Genomic DNA, 20542 nt, shown 5'->3' with positions numbered 1-20542 from the left:
GGAGAAGTTAAGGAGAAGTGGGAGGGGGTGTTTATGGTCATTGGAATATAGAGGAGGAGCAGCCAAAAGACAGGAGATAATGGCCTATCAAGATAGCCCCCTCAACCATATTTAAATTACCCCAATATCATGATAAAATAATGGAGTATAACCTTCAGTGGGTGCAGGAGACTGCAGGCCAGTGTTTCCACGCGTGGCCCGGGTAGGGAACGTTTGATAGTAACATAATAGAAAACATGTTCTCATACATATTAACAAAGTATAAAGCCTCAAAGTTAAAGAGCAGGCATAACATATTGGGGCTTTCAAGATTGTATGGCCACACCTTTCTGGTAATGTGATGTGACATTCTCTGATTGAACAGTCTCCAATGGCATTTTCCACAATCTAATTTCTTACATTGCAAGGGCAGCCTCTTTCACTTTCTACTGCTTTGATTGCTTATTTTTACCCTCGTTATGTGAAGTTACCTCATTCATTTTAGTTGACTGATGAAGAATCCACTGCAAGCTTCTATTTCTAATGAATTCACAGGCTAGTTGGGAGACCACCTCTCATTGCTGAACTGCACTGAGTTTACATCACAGTTGATGTCAAAAAGGGAAGAAGCTTGTTTAAAATTTTGCAAGAAGTGTTGTGGCAACTCATCTGGTTGAGCTGTCATAGTGTATGCTGCCTTTTTCGCGTCTTGCATGGACCGGAATGGAGAGAAATGTTTTCTAATCTCTATCCCTAATTCATGCAATGGTAAACTTTCCTGCTCATTCAGGTTCCGTATAAAGCTAGAAGCACTTGGTTCGATTGTGAGACTGGAAAAATCTGACAAATCAGGTTTTAGGGATGTCATTTCATTTCTAAGTTGTGCATTTAATTCTTGTGTTTATTCATAATGCATAGCTTTTTTTTCTAAGCTTAACATTCATTTTTTGTGAGCTGTACTTTGTAGTCACTGATTACTTCCATCTTCCTATCATGTTCAGACATCAACCTAAACACTTCACTTTCCATAATTTGGTTGCAAGGACTGGGAACCTGCACCCACCTGCTTTTTGCAGCTTGAATCTGGGCATGGATAGGGTGTAGTTATGAGCTGATTTCTGCAGGCGGGATGAAGAGTGAGAGGTGAAGCGGTTGGCTAGTAATGCAGGGGATGCATTGGACTGGGTTCCATGTAATAATGTTGCCACAAAAATCTCGCCATGCAAAAATCTCGCCGAAAAATGGCCGTTTTTTGTGGCAACATTATTGCATGGAACATGTGGGGGACACCCCCGCAACCCCCAAACTTTATTATTTTTTATTTTTATTTTTTTATTTTTTTTGCCCCATATATATGGTCACCCATATAATATCGCTGCAACCTTTTCCCGGCGATATTATTTAAGGCGACCACATATATGGGGATAATATTACCTGATACCTTGGACTGGCACTTATGGGTCAGTGCAAGAGTTTTAAGGGATATTCTGTGAGTAACAGGGAGCCAGTGTAAGCTGCGCCTGGTGTCGGAGATGTGGACCTTTCCTGGGAATATTAAGAGAAGCTCTTACAGCATTATTCTGTGTTGCCTGCAACTTGTTGATGTTCCTTTGGCAGGTCCCAAGATATAGGGCATTGCAGTAGTCGATTTTGGCCATAATAAGAGTTCTAGCCAGGATAATACAGTTGGCAGCGGTAAGGAACGGCCTGCATGCAGTAATGAGTTTGCAGGTATAGGCAGATGCTGAGACCACAGCATTAGTTTGTCTCGTGAGGGATACGGTGGAATCAAGATAAATAAAGTTTTTGTATCTTTGGAAACCTTGAAACCTTGATGGTATTACCGTCAATCACAAATGATTTGAAGGCAGGATCCAATTTATTGAATCTGTAGTGGGAGCCGAGGATGAGTAACTCAGTTTTTTCGTCATTTAGGCAAAGCCCATGATGCGCCATCCAGACCTGGATAACCTAAGTAAAATCATTGAGGGCTTTTGAGTCGGTCACATAGTCACCAGGGATAGGGATGAGTATCTAAGTATCATCAGCATAATTGGTATAGGTGACACCCAGATAGTCAAGAATATCAAAGAGTGGCATCATGAAGACATTATATAGTGTAGGCGAGGCACAGGACCCCTGGGGGACGCCACGCAAGACTGGAGAGGGTTCGTCAGATGCAGATGGAGAAAAGACCTGCATAGTTCTGTTTGTCAAAAAGGAACTGATCCAAGATGTAGCTTCATCTGAGAAGTGGGCAGCATTTTTGAGGTGGTGGCAGAGAATTTGGTGGTTGACCAAGTCAAATGCTGCTGATAGGTCTAACAAGAGTAGGAGGACCAGCTTACCGTTGTCGTTTAGGTCTTCGATTTGTGATTTTAGGTCAATGAGGGCAGTTTCCGTTCCATGCCTAGGTCAGAAGCCAGATTGATGGAGGCCTAGGATTTTATTGTTTTCCAGGTATTCCTGAATTTCTAAGTATGCAGCGCGGTCCAAGATTTTCAATAAGAAGGGAACCATAGAATTGGTCAGTAGTTAGTAGGGTTGCTAAAGTGGGATGACCCAAGCATACTTGAGGTTGTCAGGGACTATTCCAGATTTGAAAGAGGCGTTGATGAAAGTGGTGATGAAAGGGGCCGCTCCCTTGATGATAGGGGTGGGACAGGAGTCACCTTGACAGTTAGATGGTTTCAGTTATTTAATGATGTTTTCCACCTCAGCAATAGAAAGAGGTGTAAAATGGAAGGATTTGAAGGAGTGTGTCAGAGGAGGTATTTTGTTGAGGAGGGAGTTAGGTAGCGAATCTGGGTGAAGGCTGCATTTGTTTAGCATTGATTTTGTATTGGAGTGTAGATATTTTATCCAGGAGGGCTTTTTGGATATGTGTACATCAATCGGTGTCAGTATTGCAGGTGTCAATAGGGGCTGTGTGAGATTCAAGTTCTTTTACAATCTTGAAAAGCTCTTTGGTGTTGGATTCAGCCTGAAGGATGTGGTTATTGTACATATCTTGTTTTGCAAGGAATATTGCGTCTTTGTAATTGGAAGGGCTGAGATTAGAGAGCTTTTGTTAGTGTCCATGGGATGGGTTTTCCAGTGTGCCTCAGCATTTCTTTTTCTTTTGCGTAAATCTCTCAGGTATGGAGTGAACCACGAATTGAGATGAGCTTGAAGTTTAGGTTCCCGCAATTTCAGTGAGGCTATGATCTTTAGTGCCTTTTGGATAGTTTTGTTATACGTATCTACTAGTACAGTGGGGTCTGAGCAGGAAGACAAAACTCTGTGAGGTGGGGAAGGATGATGGGGAGTAGTTTCTCTTTAGTAATGTCCTTCTTGTTTCTTGTGCAGATAGATGGGGCAATATTTTGTTTAGGGCTTTGCTGACCGGATTTGATGCAGAAGGTAATTTTGTGGTGATATGCCCATGTGCATGCAGTGATCATTACCGAATTGATGCTATAGTTCAGGTCAGAAAGCCAATCAAGGGTTCTGCCCCTGTTGTACGTAGGAGTGTAGATGTGATGTGTAAACCATAGATCAGTTAAGGTACTGGCAAGATCAAGGGATTTGGGATCGTTGGGGTCTTGGAATCCCAAGTTAAGGTCTCCCAGTAGTATGATTTGGGACTTGGGTTTTGTGTTATCTGCAAGAAGAGATTAAATGTTATCAGTACAGGTGTTAATGGGTCCCGGTGGTCGATAAATAAGGTGAATAGTGGATGTTTGGTTAGGTGATATCGGTAGTTTAACCGATAATATTTCGGCCGATGGGATCTGCTGATAAGAAATAGGCCTGAGTTCAAGGGATCTTTTGAAGATGAAGACAACACCCCCACCTTTGGAAAGGTTGGAGTTCCTATCACATCTAGTGATGGCGTAATTTTCAGGGATGGCCAAGGACAAAGTGGTACTGGCTGCGGCATGTAGCCAGGTTTCAGTGATTGCTAAGAAGTCTAAGCTATGAGTTACAATAAAGTCGGCAATGTCTAGTGTCTAGGTTTGGCGTTGTAGTAACAGTGGGGTCAGGTATAGGTGTAGAGTGTCCCTGGATCAAATGGGGTTTATTGATGGTAAGGTGGTGTGGAGGTTGATATTTGTGGCAGAATCTTGAGCCTAATCTGACATTTCTGAGGAGGAGAGAGCAAGGTTGATTGGGCGTAGGCTTGGTAACAAAGTGTTCCAGCCATAAGGCTGGAGAGTTAATATACGGGTTGGGACAGGGCATGGTGCAAAAGTTAATGAAGTGTGAGTACTGATTGGCGGTTGGTGCGGTGGATGCTAGGTGGCTCTTTTAATGACCAGGCAAATTAGATGTGTGAGAATGGCGTGAAATGGAATGCTGTGTTTTGGCTGTGAGCGACGTGTTGCGGTTGAGGGCAGGATGCTTAGAGCTATTGAGTGTGGCAAGTGGTAGGAGTGTGGTGCAGTGTGTCAGGAGGAAGCAGTACACTGTGAGAAGAGTGCCCAGCAAAGGGGTGATAGAGATTGGGTGATAATTTGCTGGACAGAAAGGATCGGCAGAAGGTTTCTTCAGGAGGGATTGCACAAGACAGTGGGCCTCATCACACGGTAGGCGGTAACCATGGCGCTATTAGCGCCATGGTTGCCGCCGGTATTTTACTGTGTCCGCCTTGGTGGATGGCGGAATTACCGCCCTACTCCAAGGTGAGCGGGGCGGTAATTCCCCATTCACCAAGGCACTTCCCCATTCCCATTTTTGCCCCCATAGGGCATAATGGGAATGGGGAAGGCGCTAATTACGGTACCGCAAATTATGGGCTCCAAGGTCCCTTTGCGGCACCCTACTTTAACGGCTGGTAAAACCAGCCATTAAGGTCTGGTCCCGCAAAGGGAACTCGTAGTAAGGCGGTAAGGCTTTACCGGTACCGGTGCCCTTACCGGTACCGGTAAACCCTTAACGCCTAACGTGTAATGAAGCCCAGTGACTTAGCAGTGAGGGGAAAGTCCCAGTTGGAAAAGAGTGATTGCAGAACTCAGCCAAGGCTAGTGCGAGGGTGTTGATGTGGTCCTTGATGGTTCTGGAAGTGCAGGGGTACACCTGCTTGGATGACACTTTAATAGATCAGACTTGTCCAGAAACATTGCCAGGAGTTATCGCAGAGAAGGAGGAGAAAGGAGGAGGAGGGGGAGAGGTGTCCAGAGGTGGGTCAGGAGAGTTAGGGGGGGGGAAGAGGAGAGTTCTAGTGGTGAAGTGAGAGACCAAAGCCATGCAGAGGGTCTGGGAGGAAACAGGAGAGGTGGAGACTTCAGTAGGATTGGCCAGCTCCTTACAGATTTTGAAGCGTTTGGCCGTGTTGCTAGAGGCCGCAGAGATACGGGTTTGGATGTGGGTGCACTTCTTGGACGAGACAGAGGGCCTCATTACGACCCAGGCGCTAAGGGTTAACGCCGTCGTTAACCCTTAACGCCTGATTCTGATTTTAACGGCTGCTTTTAGCAGCCGTTAAAATCCATGGCGCTAACCTGCCATGATGCTAATTACGCCACCGTAATTTACGGTGGCGTAATTAGCGCCTTCCCCACTCCCATTATGCCCTATGGGGCAAAAATGGGAATGGGGAAGGGAAAATGGGAAATGGGGATTTACCGCCCCACTCACCTTGGAATGGGGCGGTAAATCCGCCATCCACCATGGTGTAAACGTTGTTTACACCATGGTGGTAATGTTGGCGCAATTAGCGCCTGGGTCGTAATGACCCCCAGAGAGTCTGTAATGCCTTTAGAGCAGGCGACAGGACTGTTTGTCAGAGGATGTGTCCAATGCCCTCCACTTCCTCTCAGCCACCCTACACTTGTGTTTTTGGGTGGCAAGGTCAGAGTCATACCAAGAGTTGCACTTGGAGGTAGGCTTAAGGCAGATTTTCATGACAGGGGCAAGTACATCCAGAATGTTAGAGATAGAATATACAGGTTAGAGAGGGCTGTGTCAGAGTTTGAATCGACCACATGCATAGGAGGAGGAGAGAAAGTAGCAGCAAAGGACTCCACTGACACAAGCTTCATGGACCGGATGACTGAGAAGGTAGGTGGTAGTGCTGGGGTTGGCTTCATCTAGGGGAAAAATAACTTCAGGTAGGAGGAGAACAGAAAGGTGTCAGCCCATGAGTGGTGAAAGGGTTAGAGAGGGGGATGTCTGAAGAGATGAGAACATCCAAGGTGTGCTCGGAAGAGTGTGTTGGGCTAGAGGGTAGAATAGAGAGAGAGAGAGAGAGAGAGAGAGAGAGAGATGCAGAGATTGTGCAAGAGTCCTGATGATGTGTTAGAAATATCCAGATGGATGATGAGGTCTCTGAGCAGTAGTTGAAAGGTAGAGGTAAGGATAGAAAAATAGAAGTCCGCCCACTCTGAGAGGAAGAGGCCAACCTGGCAAGTGACCTGTAAACGGTGGCCACAGTCAGAGATAGGCCGGGAGAGATAGAGAGCCTGTAGATTTTCTGCCTGCACTGAGCACACCAGATTTTCACACCAACTGCACTGAATACACCTGGACTCAACACTACTGATTGTGAATTAACTAGGCTACTCAATAACAGACTACCACACAGGCTTTCATAATTATGCCCTCAGGCACCTTCATCTCATTCAGCAGAGAGAAAAATTCAGGAGCGAAACATCAGTGTTACACTCTTATTGAACAAATGCAATAAACATAACAAACTTTGTATTGCAAGAAAAATTAATACTGTTCGCAAAGCAGCACAGCCTCAAATCCCTATCTAGTATCTTGGTCATGTAAGTAATCTCTCCTCAAGTCCTGTTTACCCCTTGTCCTCTACTAAGGTCAAAAGAAATCAACATAGTGAACCATGCATGATATTAGAGAAAAGAAATCAGAACATGCAATTTCACACTGATAGTTTTCTTTGGGCTCTAACAGCTACTTAATATTCATTAATACTGCCTGCACCATGGATTAACACCCTTTATCAATTCTCCCCTGTATACAATTGACAGACTGGGGAAGCAATTGGAACACACCTTAGTATGAAGTTCAGTGGTTATGTGGGCATTTACCTTAATGCCTCTGCCCCACCTACCTTCTACCCCTGTACCTTTTAGTCAGATGACTGGTTGGTCTGATGTTAGAAATAAATGAGATTTCTTGCTAACATAATTATTCCGATAAACAATTTAGATTAAGAAAACATTCATGTTGTTGGGTACCGTGAAACATAAGAAAAATGTCTTTGTATGTCTAATTGACTTGGCCAAATCAAACTCCCCTTGCAAGACACCCCAAAAAGAATTCTTTGGCGAACCCTATTTATACTTACATCACTTAACTTGACACTGTACTCAGCCCAGCTGCACTGGCATCATTTCAATTCAGCACCCATCTCAAGGGTCAGCTCATGTCAGCCCCCACTATTTTGCTTTGGAATACTGCAGCTTAGAAGCCTGCTGAGAGACCAAACAAACACAGATTTCCTATCTGCCCATGGCCTTCGTAGCAATCCCAGTCAGGCTTGGATAAATGCCTCGATGTTCGCAGGACACAGTTTGGCTCTCACACTCGGGGAAAGCCTTCCAAAATTCAAAATGCAGTCTCAAGTGTTTGCTCACAATTAGAGCTTGTCAAATCTGAGGCCCTATTCTTATACAATCTCAGCAATGCGATGGATATGACAGGCTCTGTTAAAACATCCACAGATTTATGTGGAAAGCCTGTTTTACAAATTCTCCATGCAAAAGTCACCAGCCCACCAGCCTTGTGAAAACAGCAACAACCCCTTATGGAATCTGCCACAGGCCAAGTCCAACCTCCCAGCGTTCAGTTCCTTATAATGTCTCCCTCAAAATCAGCCCTTACCCACCTGTTTTCTAATGTCACTTCCTCAAGTTCCAACCCACTTTGGGTGCCACTAGACACATGACAGACACTTCTAGCAGTTCTGTTCAGCCCTTAGATTTTTGGACAGAATTCAGCACATCTGTCAATAAGATAACTTATTTTTCATTCCCCTTTTCCTGTTCAGAACAAGGAATGCTTATACTCAACATGTTTCACCTAGCACAGACTCTAAATCTCACCTGCAATGTAACTTCACTTTATTTTCTGAAAGCTGGTAACCCACAGCCAGCATGTTAGTTCATCTACCTGCTATAGGCTAGCGCGTACAGAGCCTATGGCCTGCATATCAAGCCAATATGATTCCCATATTAACTGTGAGTACACCCTTTACTACACATAGCATGTACTACAATGTTAGCTCATTACATGTTAGTATTATTAATAAAGCCTACAGCATACATAGCATATGGCATGTGCTGCAATGTCAGCATCATTTATAACTGGTGCACACTGTCTCTGTTGAAATCAGTGGCTGTGTTGAAAGTACTGCATGGTTGAAATTTGGAGACTGTATTTTCCAACAATGCAAATCCATAAATTCACAATAACACCAGGACTGAGCATGGAACAATGTCTGGTGTGACATTAGATTACCAATCAGAATATCTTAGGAGTGTTGTATTGTAGGTTCCTATGCGATCATGGAGGCAAATAGCAAATTATTGTTCTACACTCCATTCCACAGATGGTCTTGCCCAACACATATTCAATTTGACATATACACCTTTATTTTATTTTTGTGCAGCTCAAAATAGCCATAATGCAGGAAAACCAACAGAGACAGATTCACTGCAGGATTTTACATATCATGGTCATTTTAGAGCTGATGTCCTGTGGTCTGCAGGACACAGAGCAGAAAACCAACTCCATGATTTCCCTGCTCTATCTTGGGAAACACCTCTGTGTCGCTGCCCACATCACACTTTAATGCAGGCAGAGACGCTAGGATCTCTGCTGATTTTGCCCTCTCTTTTATGTTTGGAAGTCTTTGTGGATGTCCAATATTGGTTCCACCATTACCTATCACTGTGTGTACACATGGCATGAAAATAAAGGGAATGCCCCTGTTCCCATGCCAAACACAGAGTCATGCACTGAATGACAAAGATTTGCTAGGAGTTTGCATTGCAGAAGCAATAGCCATGGAACTCCTTCTGAAAAAGAGTCAATATGATGTAAAGTCAGGCCCTTATATTGACTGCTGTCAAATGCTGCTCTTAGGTTAATCATACATCCCGGGAGGATAGCTCAGCGGCAGCGTGCGCGTCTTGGAAGCAAGACGACACGAAGCAGCAACAGGTTCGATCCCCGGGTCTGCGCTTAGAAACCTCCGGGTGTTTAAGCGCGTTATAAATACGTAACTAAGACAAAAAAAAAAAACACAATTACGCAACTAAGAAAAACAAACAATTCATGTAACAGCGCCTCGATGCCTGCGGGCTGTGTGAGCGCTTTATAAATGTAAATAAATAAATAAATAAATACAAACAAGAGGCAAATAGTTCAGACCACATTTGGACATTTTGGGCACCCAAACCATGCCGTTAGGCCAAAGGCACCTTGAAAGCAGCTAGTTGGGAGACCAAGTTCACTACACATTTGTGTATGGTGGAGATCTATGATTGTATTCAACCTGGTGACACACATAAACAACAATTACAACATATCCCTACGGACTCCACCAGGTATTTGCATGCCTCTCCACCCACATCCAATACTGGTGATGTCAGCTACATGACCACATTCATTGCACATTGTGGGAAAATGCATAAAGCACATCACGTGTCTTACTCTGTGTCGAGAGGCCACATGGAACATGTCATGAAAGTGTGAATGCAAACAGAACGTTTGTGCCTGCAGGTTTTCTTGCATCCAATGGGATACCGGAAAAAACATCCAAAGGAAACAATTCAAGAAATGTGGTATCAAGGGTTTTATTAAACCTGATACTAAATTAATGTATGAAACAAATCATGATTAAATCTGCCCTTGTAAAAACAATTTACATAGCAGGAAACAACTTTTATTTAAAAGGAACACATCTATATAGTAAAAATCATCTTATTCAATCATCCAAGCATTCAACCTCATCCATCCATTAGACAAACCACTCATACCAAACACCAATAAATGTACAATATAAAATCTATAGGAAAATTCATCATAATTGATTCATCTGAAAAGTTTATAGAAAGAAAATGAAATCAGTTTGACGGGCCACAATAGGTAACATCAATGGCCTAGGCAATTAAGATGGGTCCCAGAGTTTTCTGACCACGACCTCATCTTAGTCCAAACTCAGCCGGTTTCGACGTATATACTTTAGTGTAGTGACGTCTTCATCAGGAGTAATCAAAAGTATATTCTAACATAGGAAAGGAAAGAAAAAACAAAATGGGAAACATCAATGTATGAACCCCCTTTGCTTGGAAAGATAACATATAACAACATATGGGTTCTAGTTTACAACCCACTAAACAACACTAGTAAGAATTGTGTATATAATGAAAAATAAAACAATGGGTGATCATATACAGGAACCTGCTTCCAACCCGGGGTGTCTCCGGGGTGGGCCTGAGGTGTCTGGCAGAAAGCAGTGCTACCCTCGTGTATTGGTGTCTCTGGGGGGCAGGTGAAATGTGGAACCAGGCCTTAGGCAAAGTCAGTACTTCAGATGTACACACAAATGACAAAGCCATTGTATAGAACCTACACTATTGCAGCCAATGGAAGGCTCGTGGACAGAACACAAAAGTCACATACTTAAGATCTAGCTTAGAAAGGACCTAGCAATGGCTAACAATGGACCACAAAAATGCGTCCACGGGTGTAAGACCGTGACCGCAAAGAATATTGACTAACCTTCATTCACACAATGGAAGGCTGTACGTTTCTTCCTTTAATTATAAGCTGGGTCCACTTGTATGAACTAAATAACAGCATCCCAGCAGAGGTTCCTGCAAACAACGGGATGCATAAATGCCAAAATTCCTCCCTGTAGGATGTAAAAAGGCATGTACGCATCACCTAATTGGGTCTCACAGTGTAGTTCATAAATAAAAAATGTAAAATGATGGGCTAACAGGTCTTACCGGAAATGTCCGAAAACTCGTTCAACCAGTGGCCGTAAATGTGAAGATAACTCCCCGGATCCAGGGAGAGCTGCGCCTGATATTGTGTGGGCCTAAACACAGCACAGACATTTAAGTATGTGGAAAAGGACCCATTTGTTCTTACAATTATAACATGGGTTACACCCAAAGGAGATTACTGCAAATTGATAGAGTAGGTTCATAAACCAAAGCCAGCTAATATGTGCAGTATCTGATTATTTTTTACAAAAATGTGGCTAATTGAAAAGCTTACTACTTAAGAAATTTCAGAAGTAAAGTGCCCAATATTTCTGACCACAAACAGAATCACTTAGCTGAAGTGGAGCCTGTAGAAGACCCAAATATATGGGGCTCCCTTCTACATGAATTAATTGCAAAGAGGGATTCGAAAAACAAACACACGGCAGAGTGTTTACCTAAGCAAAGGAACTCTCAGACTATCACGACGGCTAGTCACCCGTTCACCAGCTGGGTCCAATTGGAAGTGGCGTGCAACAAAGTATCGCCATTTCCGAGATGTTGATATACGCGTAAAAAACATCATGTGATCACGTAATCGGTCATGTGACTTCAAGCTAGGCTGGCCCACATTCTAAATGGCCGCACGATCTCGGGAGAAAGATGCACGTAATTGGAACACAAGGAGTGTGCCACACGATCGCGAGGGAAAAAAACCTGTAATTGAAGCACCAAAGATATACTAAAAAAACATGGCAATGACATGCGCTGCGTCAGAGCCCTTAGAGAGAGACACTGTCAATTATGTATGGGCAAGAATTTAGTTTATGCACATTATAATGAGTACTGCAGATGTAATAAAAACAACAACTAATGTCTCTTATCTACACTCGAAGGCAATGGGCCTCATTACACGGATGGCGGTAAAATACCGGTACCAGTAAATCCTTACCGCCTTACTACGAGGTCCCTTTGCGGGTTGGGGGATTTAACGCCTGCTTTTTGCAGGCATTAAAAACCAACCCGCAAAGGGACCCAGGCAGCTAATTACGGTACCGCAATTTACGGTACCGTAATTAGCGCCTTCACCATTCCCATTGAGCCCTATGGGGCAAAAATGGGAATGGGGAAGGGCAATGGTGAAAGGGGGAATTACCGCCCCGCCAACCTTGGAATGGGGCGATAATTCCCCTTTCTGCCAAGGCGGTGCCGGTATTTTACCGGCATGAACCATGGCGCTAATAGCGCCATGGTTCTCCGCCATCCGTGTAATGAGGCCCAATGTCTCATTTAACCATGAATGAGAAATCAATTAGGTGGAGTTGGGGCTGCTGTCAATGGGCAGAATAAACTAGAAGTAACTATGGGAGGTCCCATCAGGAAAAAATGGACCAGAAAGGTAGTTGGTAACACTTACCACCTATAGGGCTAACCTCCGCAAAAAGCTGTTTGTGAAGAGCTATAAAGATTGATATATACAGGTTCGCACTGAAAAACTCACGGTCCAAAGATACCAGATATTATGGTGAGTAATGGTTAGTTACTCAATTCCATGGTTCCAGGGTATTAAGGCCCAACATTAATGTTTTAGGTTAAATATCCACATTTCTTCTTTGTAATCTAAGTTTTTTAATAGTTGGAGTTGGTTTTGTGCATATACTTTTTCTATGCAAAACCATTCCAACTGGTCAGCCGTGTGACCCATCTCAGTGAAATGGATTATCATAGGGGCATTGGGATTTCGGGTTCTGATCTTAGAGTGGTGTTCATTAATACGGGTACTCACTTCTCTGGTGGTTTTGCCTACATAGAGCAACTGACATGGGCAGTGAATGGCATAAATGACATTCTTACTTTTACAAGTGGTAAAAGTACGAAGGGTCCACTTTCTGGTCTGTGATTCAAATGACATCTTTTTTTGGAAAACTTGCAGGCGACACATGAAGTACAAGGGTAGTGTCCCACCACTGGGTTGGAGTTAGTATTGCGAATTGTATGGACCTTAGGAAGAGTTCTACTGGCACGAGTGATCTTTTGCTTCAAATTTTTACTTTTTTTGAAAGCGAATAAAGGCCTAGGTATAGGAGTTCCTGTTGTATTAAGAATTCGCCAGTTTTTTAAGATGATACCTCTAATGGCATTGCTATATTGACAAAAAGTTGAGACACATACTAATTCATCTTTCTTTTCAATGTCTTGCTTGGGTGTCAGTAGAAGGTCTCGGTTGATATATCAAGCTCTCTTTTTGGAATGTTTTATAAGTTTCTTTGGATATCCCGTTCTAATATTCTTTTTTCCAAAATCGCTGCATGTTTAACAAAATCTATGATATCTGTGCAGTTACGGCGTAGCCGTAGAAACATCCCATATGGTAAGTTACAAAGTAGACTAGCTGGATGTTGGCTCTCGTATTTCAACGTAGTATTTCTCTCTGTGGGTTTCCTATATAATTCTGTACAGAGGTACCCTTCTTTGACAAAGATAGACAAATCCAAGAAAGGGATTCTGGATACTGAATATTCGAAAGTAAAATGAATATCTAAGTCTATCGCATTAAGCCATTGAACAAATGAAACCAATGATGTTGTGGATCCTTCCCAAATCATAAGTATGTCGTCGATATACCGACGGTACACTTTGATTTGACCCCTAAATGGATTGAATGCTGACAGGATTTTTTCTTCCTCAAAAAGTGCCATGAAAATAATGGCAAGGTTGGGTGCAAAAGTACACCCCATTGCTGTCCCTTTACATTGTAAGAATAATTCCTCCTTGAATTTAAAGAAACTATTCTTAAGGACTAGCTCTACTGCTTTACATAGGAATTCTGTGCGAACCAAATGTGGTGGCAAGCGCCGATCTAGCATTATACGCAGGCTCTCCACAGCTCTATCCTGAGGAATATTTGTATAAAGTGCTTCAATATCAAGTTTGACTAGAATTTGAGTACTAGGGTCAAATGCTTTTGTTTCCACCAGGTTAATGACGTCTCTCGAGTCAAGGAGAAAAATGGGAGTGGCCATCGCCAATGGCTTAATGAAAAAATCGATATATTTCGAAAGGGGTTCAAGTAATGAACCACACCCCGAGACTATTGGTCGTCCTGGGGGGTTCTCACTGTCTTTATGTATTTTAGGCATAATGTAAAATAAGGATATGCGATCTTCCGAGAAATTGATAAATTCAACCTCCTTAGTGGAAAGGAAACCCAATTGGTTTCCTTCCTCAGTAAGTTTGAGTACCTTTAGTTTGATCATTTCTGATGGATCTTTCACCATTTTGGAATAGTGCCCAGGGATGTGTAGAAGTCTCAGAGCTTCTTGGTCATATAGATCAGCGTCCCAGACAACTATCCCACCACCCTTGTCTGCAGCCTTGATGACTATAGACTGATCCGAGGCTAATCTCTCAATAGCCTCAAACTCAGATAGCCTCAAATTGGGTCCTTGTTGATTTCTTGGATGACAAATAACTTTCTCTATTTCTTTGAGAACTAATTTTTCAAAATTCAAGACCTCTGGAGGCAAATCATTGGAGTTAGGAGTGAAGGTGGAAGGTCTTAAAAGTCCTGAGATGTTGGATTCCCTAGGGGCCGTATTATTCGAAAAGAAAAACTTCAGCCTCAGTTTACGCAAAAAACCCTTTACTTCACTTATGATTGACATTGCGCTTGGATTTTGAGTAGGGACAAAAGATAGACCACATTTAAGAATTGATGTTTCCGCTGGTGTTAGCGTACGGGAAGAAAGATTAAAGATTGGCATTGTTTCGTTTACCACCTGTACGCTCGATTCCGGGTCTGAAAATCCCGGTGCATCATCCCTTGTCCCGGGATGTTCTGCATCGGCATGTTGTGTGTCATTTGACCTTGGGGGATATTTCTACGGCCTCTTCGGCCGCCCCTTCCTCGAAAAGGGTGATTACCCGAGGTTTGATTGTTAGATTCCTCATTACCAGAATTACTGGAAGAAGTATCTGAGAATGTCACCCATCTTTTTTTATTTGTATTATTGGGTCCCATATTCCAATTAGCATTAGTTTTCCAAACTGTCTGGGGATTAAAATCTTCCTCTAGATAAGGATACACCAATTCTTTTTTGAATAATGAGATATCCTTCTTAAGTTTATTGGTCTTTTTTTCAATAGTTAGCTTCTTAAATTCCTGAAAGGATTTTTCAATCTCTTCTAACTTTTGTTTAGATTCCGCAATCAAAGTATTTGTCAAAAAAGATTTTTCTTGTTCTGACAGCGTTTCTTGTATCTTCCCACTAACTCTTTGGGCCGTGGTTATGGTTAATACTAACAAATCACGGCACATTTGGTGGCAACTTGACTGAAAGCCACTTTATGATCATTATCATCCAGAAAAAGACATGGGATAATTTTGACCTGTAGTCCTTGTGGAATAATACTAGATCTCAAATATTCCTTAAGTATATGACCATGCATTTCCGTGCGGAACTGCTTCTTCTTCAAATTAAGAAGAGCATCTCCTGTGGTGCCTTGATTAAATGTTGGTAGTTGTAAATTTTCAAAGAATGATGGACCTTGAATAAGTTCTGTTATTTGTGCCTCCGTAAAGGAGATGGTATCTGTTTCTGCCATGGCCTGGGGGGATTCCGCCAGTCTGGAGTACACCAAAAAGACACACCCAGTACAATAAATGTGAAAAAAGTTAAGCTATCCTGAATAGGAGAAAACCATTACAGTGTTAAAAAATGTATATATAACCTGTACAGCCAAGGGCTGGAAATATGTGTTCTCTGAAAGACACAGGAGACCCCAAACTTTGGATGGGAGTATTACTTTGAAATGGGATAACGGAAAAAACATCCAAAGGAAACAATTCAAGAAATGTGGTATCAAGGATTTTATTAAACCTGATACTAATTTAATGTATGAAACAAATCATGATTAAATCTGCACCTGTAAAAACAATTTACATAGCAGGAAACAACTTTTATTTAATAAGAACACATCTATATAGTAAAAATCATCTTATTCAATCATCCAAGCATTCATCTGAAAAGTTTATAGAAAGAATATGAAATCAGTTTGACGGGCCACGATAGGTAACATCAGTGGCCTAGGCAATTAAGATGGGTCCCAGAGTTTTCTGACCACGACCTCATCTTAGTCCAAACTCAACTGGTTTCGACGTATATACTTTAGTGTAGTGACGTCTTCATCAGGAGTAATCAAAAGTATATTCTAACATAGGAAAGGAAAGAAAAAACAAAATGGGAAACATCAATGTATGAACCCCCTTTGCTTGGAAAGATAACATATAACAACATATGGGTTCTAGTTTACAACCCACTAAACAACACTAGTAAAAATTATGTATATAATGAAAAATAAAACAATGGGTGATCATATACAGGAACCTGCTTCCAACCCGGGGTGTCTCCGGGGTGGGCCTGAGGTGTCTGGCAGAAAGCAGTGCTACCCTTGTGTATTGGTGTCTCTGGGGGGCAGGTGAAATGTGGAACCAGGCCATAGGCAAAGTCAGTACTTCAGATGTGCACACAAATGACAAAGACATTGTATAGAACCTACACTATTGCAGCCAATGGAATGCTCGTGGACAGAACACAAAAGTCACATACTTAAGATCTAGCTTAGAAAGGACCTAGCAATGGCTAACAATGGACCACAAAAATGCGTCCACGGGTGTAAGACCGTGACCGCAAAGAATATTGACTAACCTTCATTCACACAATGGAAGGCTGTACGTTTCTTCCTTTAATTATAAGCTGGGTCCACTTGTATGAACTAAATAACAGCGTCCCAGCAGAGGTTCCTGCAAACAACGGGATGCATAAACACCAAAATTCCTCCCTGTAGGATGTAAAAAGGCAAAAAGGCATGTACGCATCACCTAATTGGCTCTCACAGTGTAGTTCATAAATAAAAGATTTAAAATGATGGGCTAACAGGTCTTACCGGAAATGTCTGAAAACTCGTTCAACCAGCGGCCCTATCCAAACCATCTTTTATCATAGACCAAAATGATGGCCTCTGGAGAAACCGATGATGTGTCACAATATACTGTGGCATATCAGAAACAGGACACAGACTAGCCTATTTTTCGAAAGAAGGTCACACAGGTGCTTGTCAGGAGGTCAAAACAATATAACCGTCCTCCATCCCTACACTAACCAAACCACTTTCCCTATATTTAAAGAAAATCACAAACAACATAAGACTTTGGGGTACCTTGAGCTGGAAGGGATGTCTGCTGGCTTATGACCAATCCAATCATGTACCCCTTTAGAAAAGGACTGAGCCCATAGTGCCAGTTCAGTGTAGAAATGTCTTGGTGTGGGGGACTGTGGGCCAGAGGTCCCAGCCCTGAGTCTCTCTCCATCTCTTTCCAGTTCCTCTCAGACTCTTTTCATCTGTCTCCTGTCAGTCTTTCTTTCTTTCTCTTCACTCAAAGGGTGTCTCAGTCTTTCCCCACCCTAGCGCTTTTCCACTCCTCACTACCACACTCTGGGGTTTTCTTTGGCCCCTCTGCCACTGATGGGAATTTCTCAGTCCCCGTTCTGGGATTTTCCCTGTTTCTCCCTAGACAGCGGTGTTTCGCTTTTCTACTCCCCATTCCGGGCTTTTCTTCATCTCACCCTAGTCTGGGTTTTTCTCCATCTTGCTCTCCACTCTGGGATGCATCTGTTTCTCACTCCGCATGCAGGGTTTTTCCCTGCTTCTCTCTGCTCTGGGGTATTTCTCCTTTGTGCTTCCCACTCTGGGGTTTCCTCTCTCTCGCCCCACTCTGGGATGCTTCTCTTGCTCACTCCCCACTTGGGGGATTTTCCCTTTCTCACTCCTTGCTTTTAAGATGCTTTTCTTCACTCCCCGCTATTGTGTGCTTCTCTTTCTTGCCTACCACCTCCCCCACAGTTGGGTGTTTCTTAGTCCCTGTTCTGGGATTTTCTCAGTTCCACACTTCAGGGTTTTTTCGTTTTTTCTCTTTTTGTCCTCCCACTTGCAGGGTTTCCTCTGTCTCTCCCCACTCTGGGGCTTTTCTCTTTCTTCCTGCCCACCCCGGGTGCATCTATTTCTCACTCCCCCTCTGGGGTACTTATCTTTCTCACTCACCACTCTGTGGTTCTTCTCTTTCTCACTCCCCACTCAGGGGTGCTTCTCTTTCTCACTTCCAACTATGAGGTTCTCTCCACTTCTCCCCAATCTGGGATGTTTCTTCTTTCTCTCTTTCGCCCACCTCCCCCTCCGACTGAACCACCACCTACCTGGTTGTCTCGAGTGGTGCACCTCAGGAGGGCAGTGAGATTGCCCTGCTGTGTCTCATTTTATGCAACTGTTCAACTGGGCTCTGCGGCACTTGGTTGAGGTTTGGTTTGCTGCAACTCTATCGATCCAAATCCATGTCAATGATCATTGGTGCCTAGTTATCCCACAGCTGAAGCTTCCGAAGTGGTGGTGGTGTTGAGTTAACTTCTGTGGCTTGGTACTCTTTGTGGTGTTTGGAGACCAGGATTGGGCCACACCTCTTAAGGCCTTGCTAGCTCTTTTTGAGATCATCGAATGCAGTGAGGGGTATCAGACATAGCACTGACCTTGCTTCAGATTCACTCTGACAGCTTGGTGAGAGGGTGAAACATGGTCTTACCTTGAAACCAAAGAGTCTGGCCTTCTCCATGGTATAGGTCATCACGACAATGATTTTATGATGAAAAGCCCTTTTTCTTCATTTTTCTATGATTCTGATGGACATGCGTCGGTGTGGTGTGGTGAAGGTAAGAAGGCAATCTTGCCACAGCAGAAGGGAGGTGTTTTTGCAGATGGTGTCAGAGCAGTAAAGTATGCAAAAAGTAGGAGAGAAATAAGGGGCAAGCTGTACACGTTGACAGCAGCAGGTACCAGACAGTTCTGCTGGGTGATGGGGTAGCAGATGGGTAGCATGCCATAGTATACTATGGAAAAAAAGGCTGACATTTCAAGTGAGTCTGGATTTGTGGCTTTGCTATGCCTTTTGTATGGTCTTGGTATTAGTCCCATTTTTCAAAACATACAAAATCGGAATTGCGTACTGTTGGTGTTTCCCAGCAGATTATCCACGTGGGAACACTCTGCAGTGCATGTGTAACAGAGCTCCTCATACCAAGTCTGCTTTGGACAGAATCACTTGAAAATTGCTGAAAAGACAGCTCCCATCAGAGGTGGAAGCAGACACTGAGTTTATGGAGGATTTTGTTCACTTCCACAAAAATGAGGTCATTTTAAGCTGAAAATCTAAAATAGTAGCAGCACATCATAGACATTTACTTAACTGAAAGATTGGATTTATTTCCCTCTTGAAGTGCTCAGTTTGTAAACAAAAATAAGTGCTAGGGCCCAAATATTTTCTAGTACATCTGTGCCACGCCACATACGACTCCCTACCCACTGATGCAACCTTCCAAATCTGCTCCCCACCACATTTTCTGGGGTTGCAGCTGCAACTCCCAAGGGGTCATTAGATGGTGATGAGTGCACTACCTTTGATAGATGTGTAATTTACAAATAACAATCAACATATTATAAAATAACTTGACATACTGTTTATTTCTTGAAATGATAGAGCAGTTGTTAAACCTCCTAGTTTTGGGACATCGTAGTTCAAGGGGTAAATCATTGTCATTGTTGCCTATCCCATTTTTCAATGTTCTGTCTAAACAGACAAGCCATCAAGAAATGATATGGAAGGAAGCAGATTAAATTCCCATTTAACAACCGTCACCCGTATGTTCCAGTATCTAACATGTCTTCCCTCATTTTGCAGGTTAACCACACAGGTGAAAAGCATTGGCTCCACATCAGTGCAGATGCCAGTAGACTTGCAATCATCTGGAAATATGGTGGCATGTACATGGACACAGATATCATCTCCATCAGACGCATACCAGTGGACGACTTCGTTGCTGCGCAGCACTCCACTTATTCCAGTAATGGGATCTTCAGTTTTAAATTCCACCATAAATTTATCTTGGATTGCATGGAAAACTTTGTAGAAAAGTACAACGGAAAGATCTGGGGGCACCAAGGCCCAGATTTATTTACCAGAATTCTAAGAAAAAGGTGTAAGCTTCCTGTGTTCCAAGAACAGGAGGATGGGATGTGCCAGAACATTTCCTTCCTAAACCCACAACGCTTTTACCCTATCGGATATCCTTCCTGGAAGAGATACTACGAAGTCTGGAAGATTGACCCAACCTTTAATGACTCATATGCCTTACACCTATGGAATTACATGAACAATGAGAACAAATCAGTGATTCCCGGAAGCAACACACTAGTGGAGCATCTCTATAAAACCTACTGCCCAACCACCTATAAGGTTTTGATAAACAGCACAGAGGAGGAATGAATGGAGGTGGGTGGGTGGGAGCAGGCAGTGAGTCAACTGGTCTCGAATGGATTTGGCAAGCATTATATATCTACTGGAAAGCAAAGTTCTGCTTTCCCCCACTTAGGCAGGGTTTACAGAGGAATCAAGGTTTCAGCAAAATCTCAGGGATTGAATTTAAAGAATTGATAGGTATGGGATAAATGTTATGTGTTTTCAAAAGTTTTTAAAACATTTTAAAATTTTAAAATGTTGCCATTTTACTTGTATA

At 42.9% G+C, this 20542-nt stretch overlaps 1 protein-coding gene across 1 annotated transcript in view; it reads left to right on the top strand.

Moving 5' to 3' along the window:
• The window catches only part of LOC138492891 (alpha-1,4-N-acetylglucosaminyltransferase-like), a 338960-nt gene extending 318668 nt beyond the window's left edge, over positions 1–20292 (top strand). The window contains exon 2 of the mRNA XM_069620204.1: positions 19708–20292. Coding sequence (XP_069476305.1) covers positions 19708–20292 — 585 coding nt within the window. The remainder of the gene's footprint in view (positions 1–19707) is intronic.
• The last annotated feature ends 250 nt before the right edge of the window (positions 20293–20542 follow it).

The sequence above is a fragment of the Ambystoma mexicanum genome, chromosome 10 (assembly GCF_040938575.1).
Source record: "Ambystoma mexicanum isolate Mex_15411 chromosome 10, UKY_AmexF1_1, whole genome shotgun sequence".
Taxonomy (NCBI): Eukaryota; Metazoa; Chordata; class Amphibia; order Caudata; family Ambystomatidae; genus Ambystoma; species Ambystoma mexicanum.
This window is presented reverse-complemented; position numbering and strand designations above follow the sequence as displayed.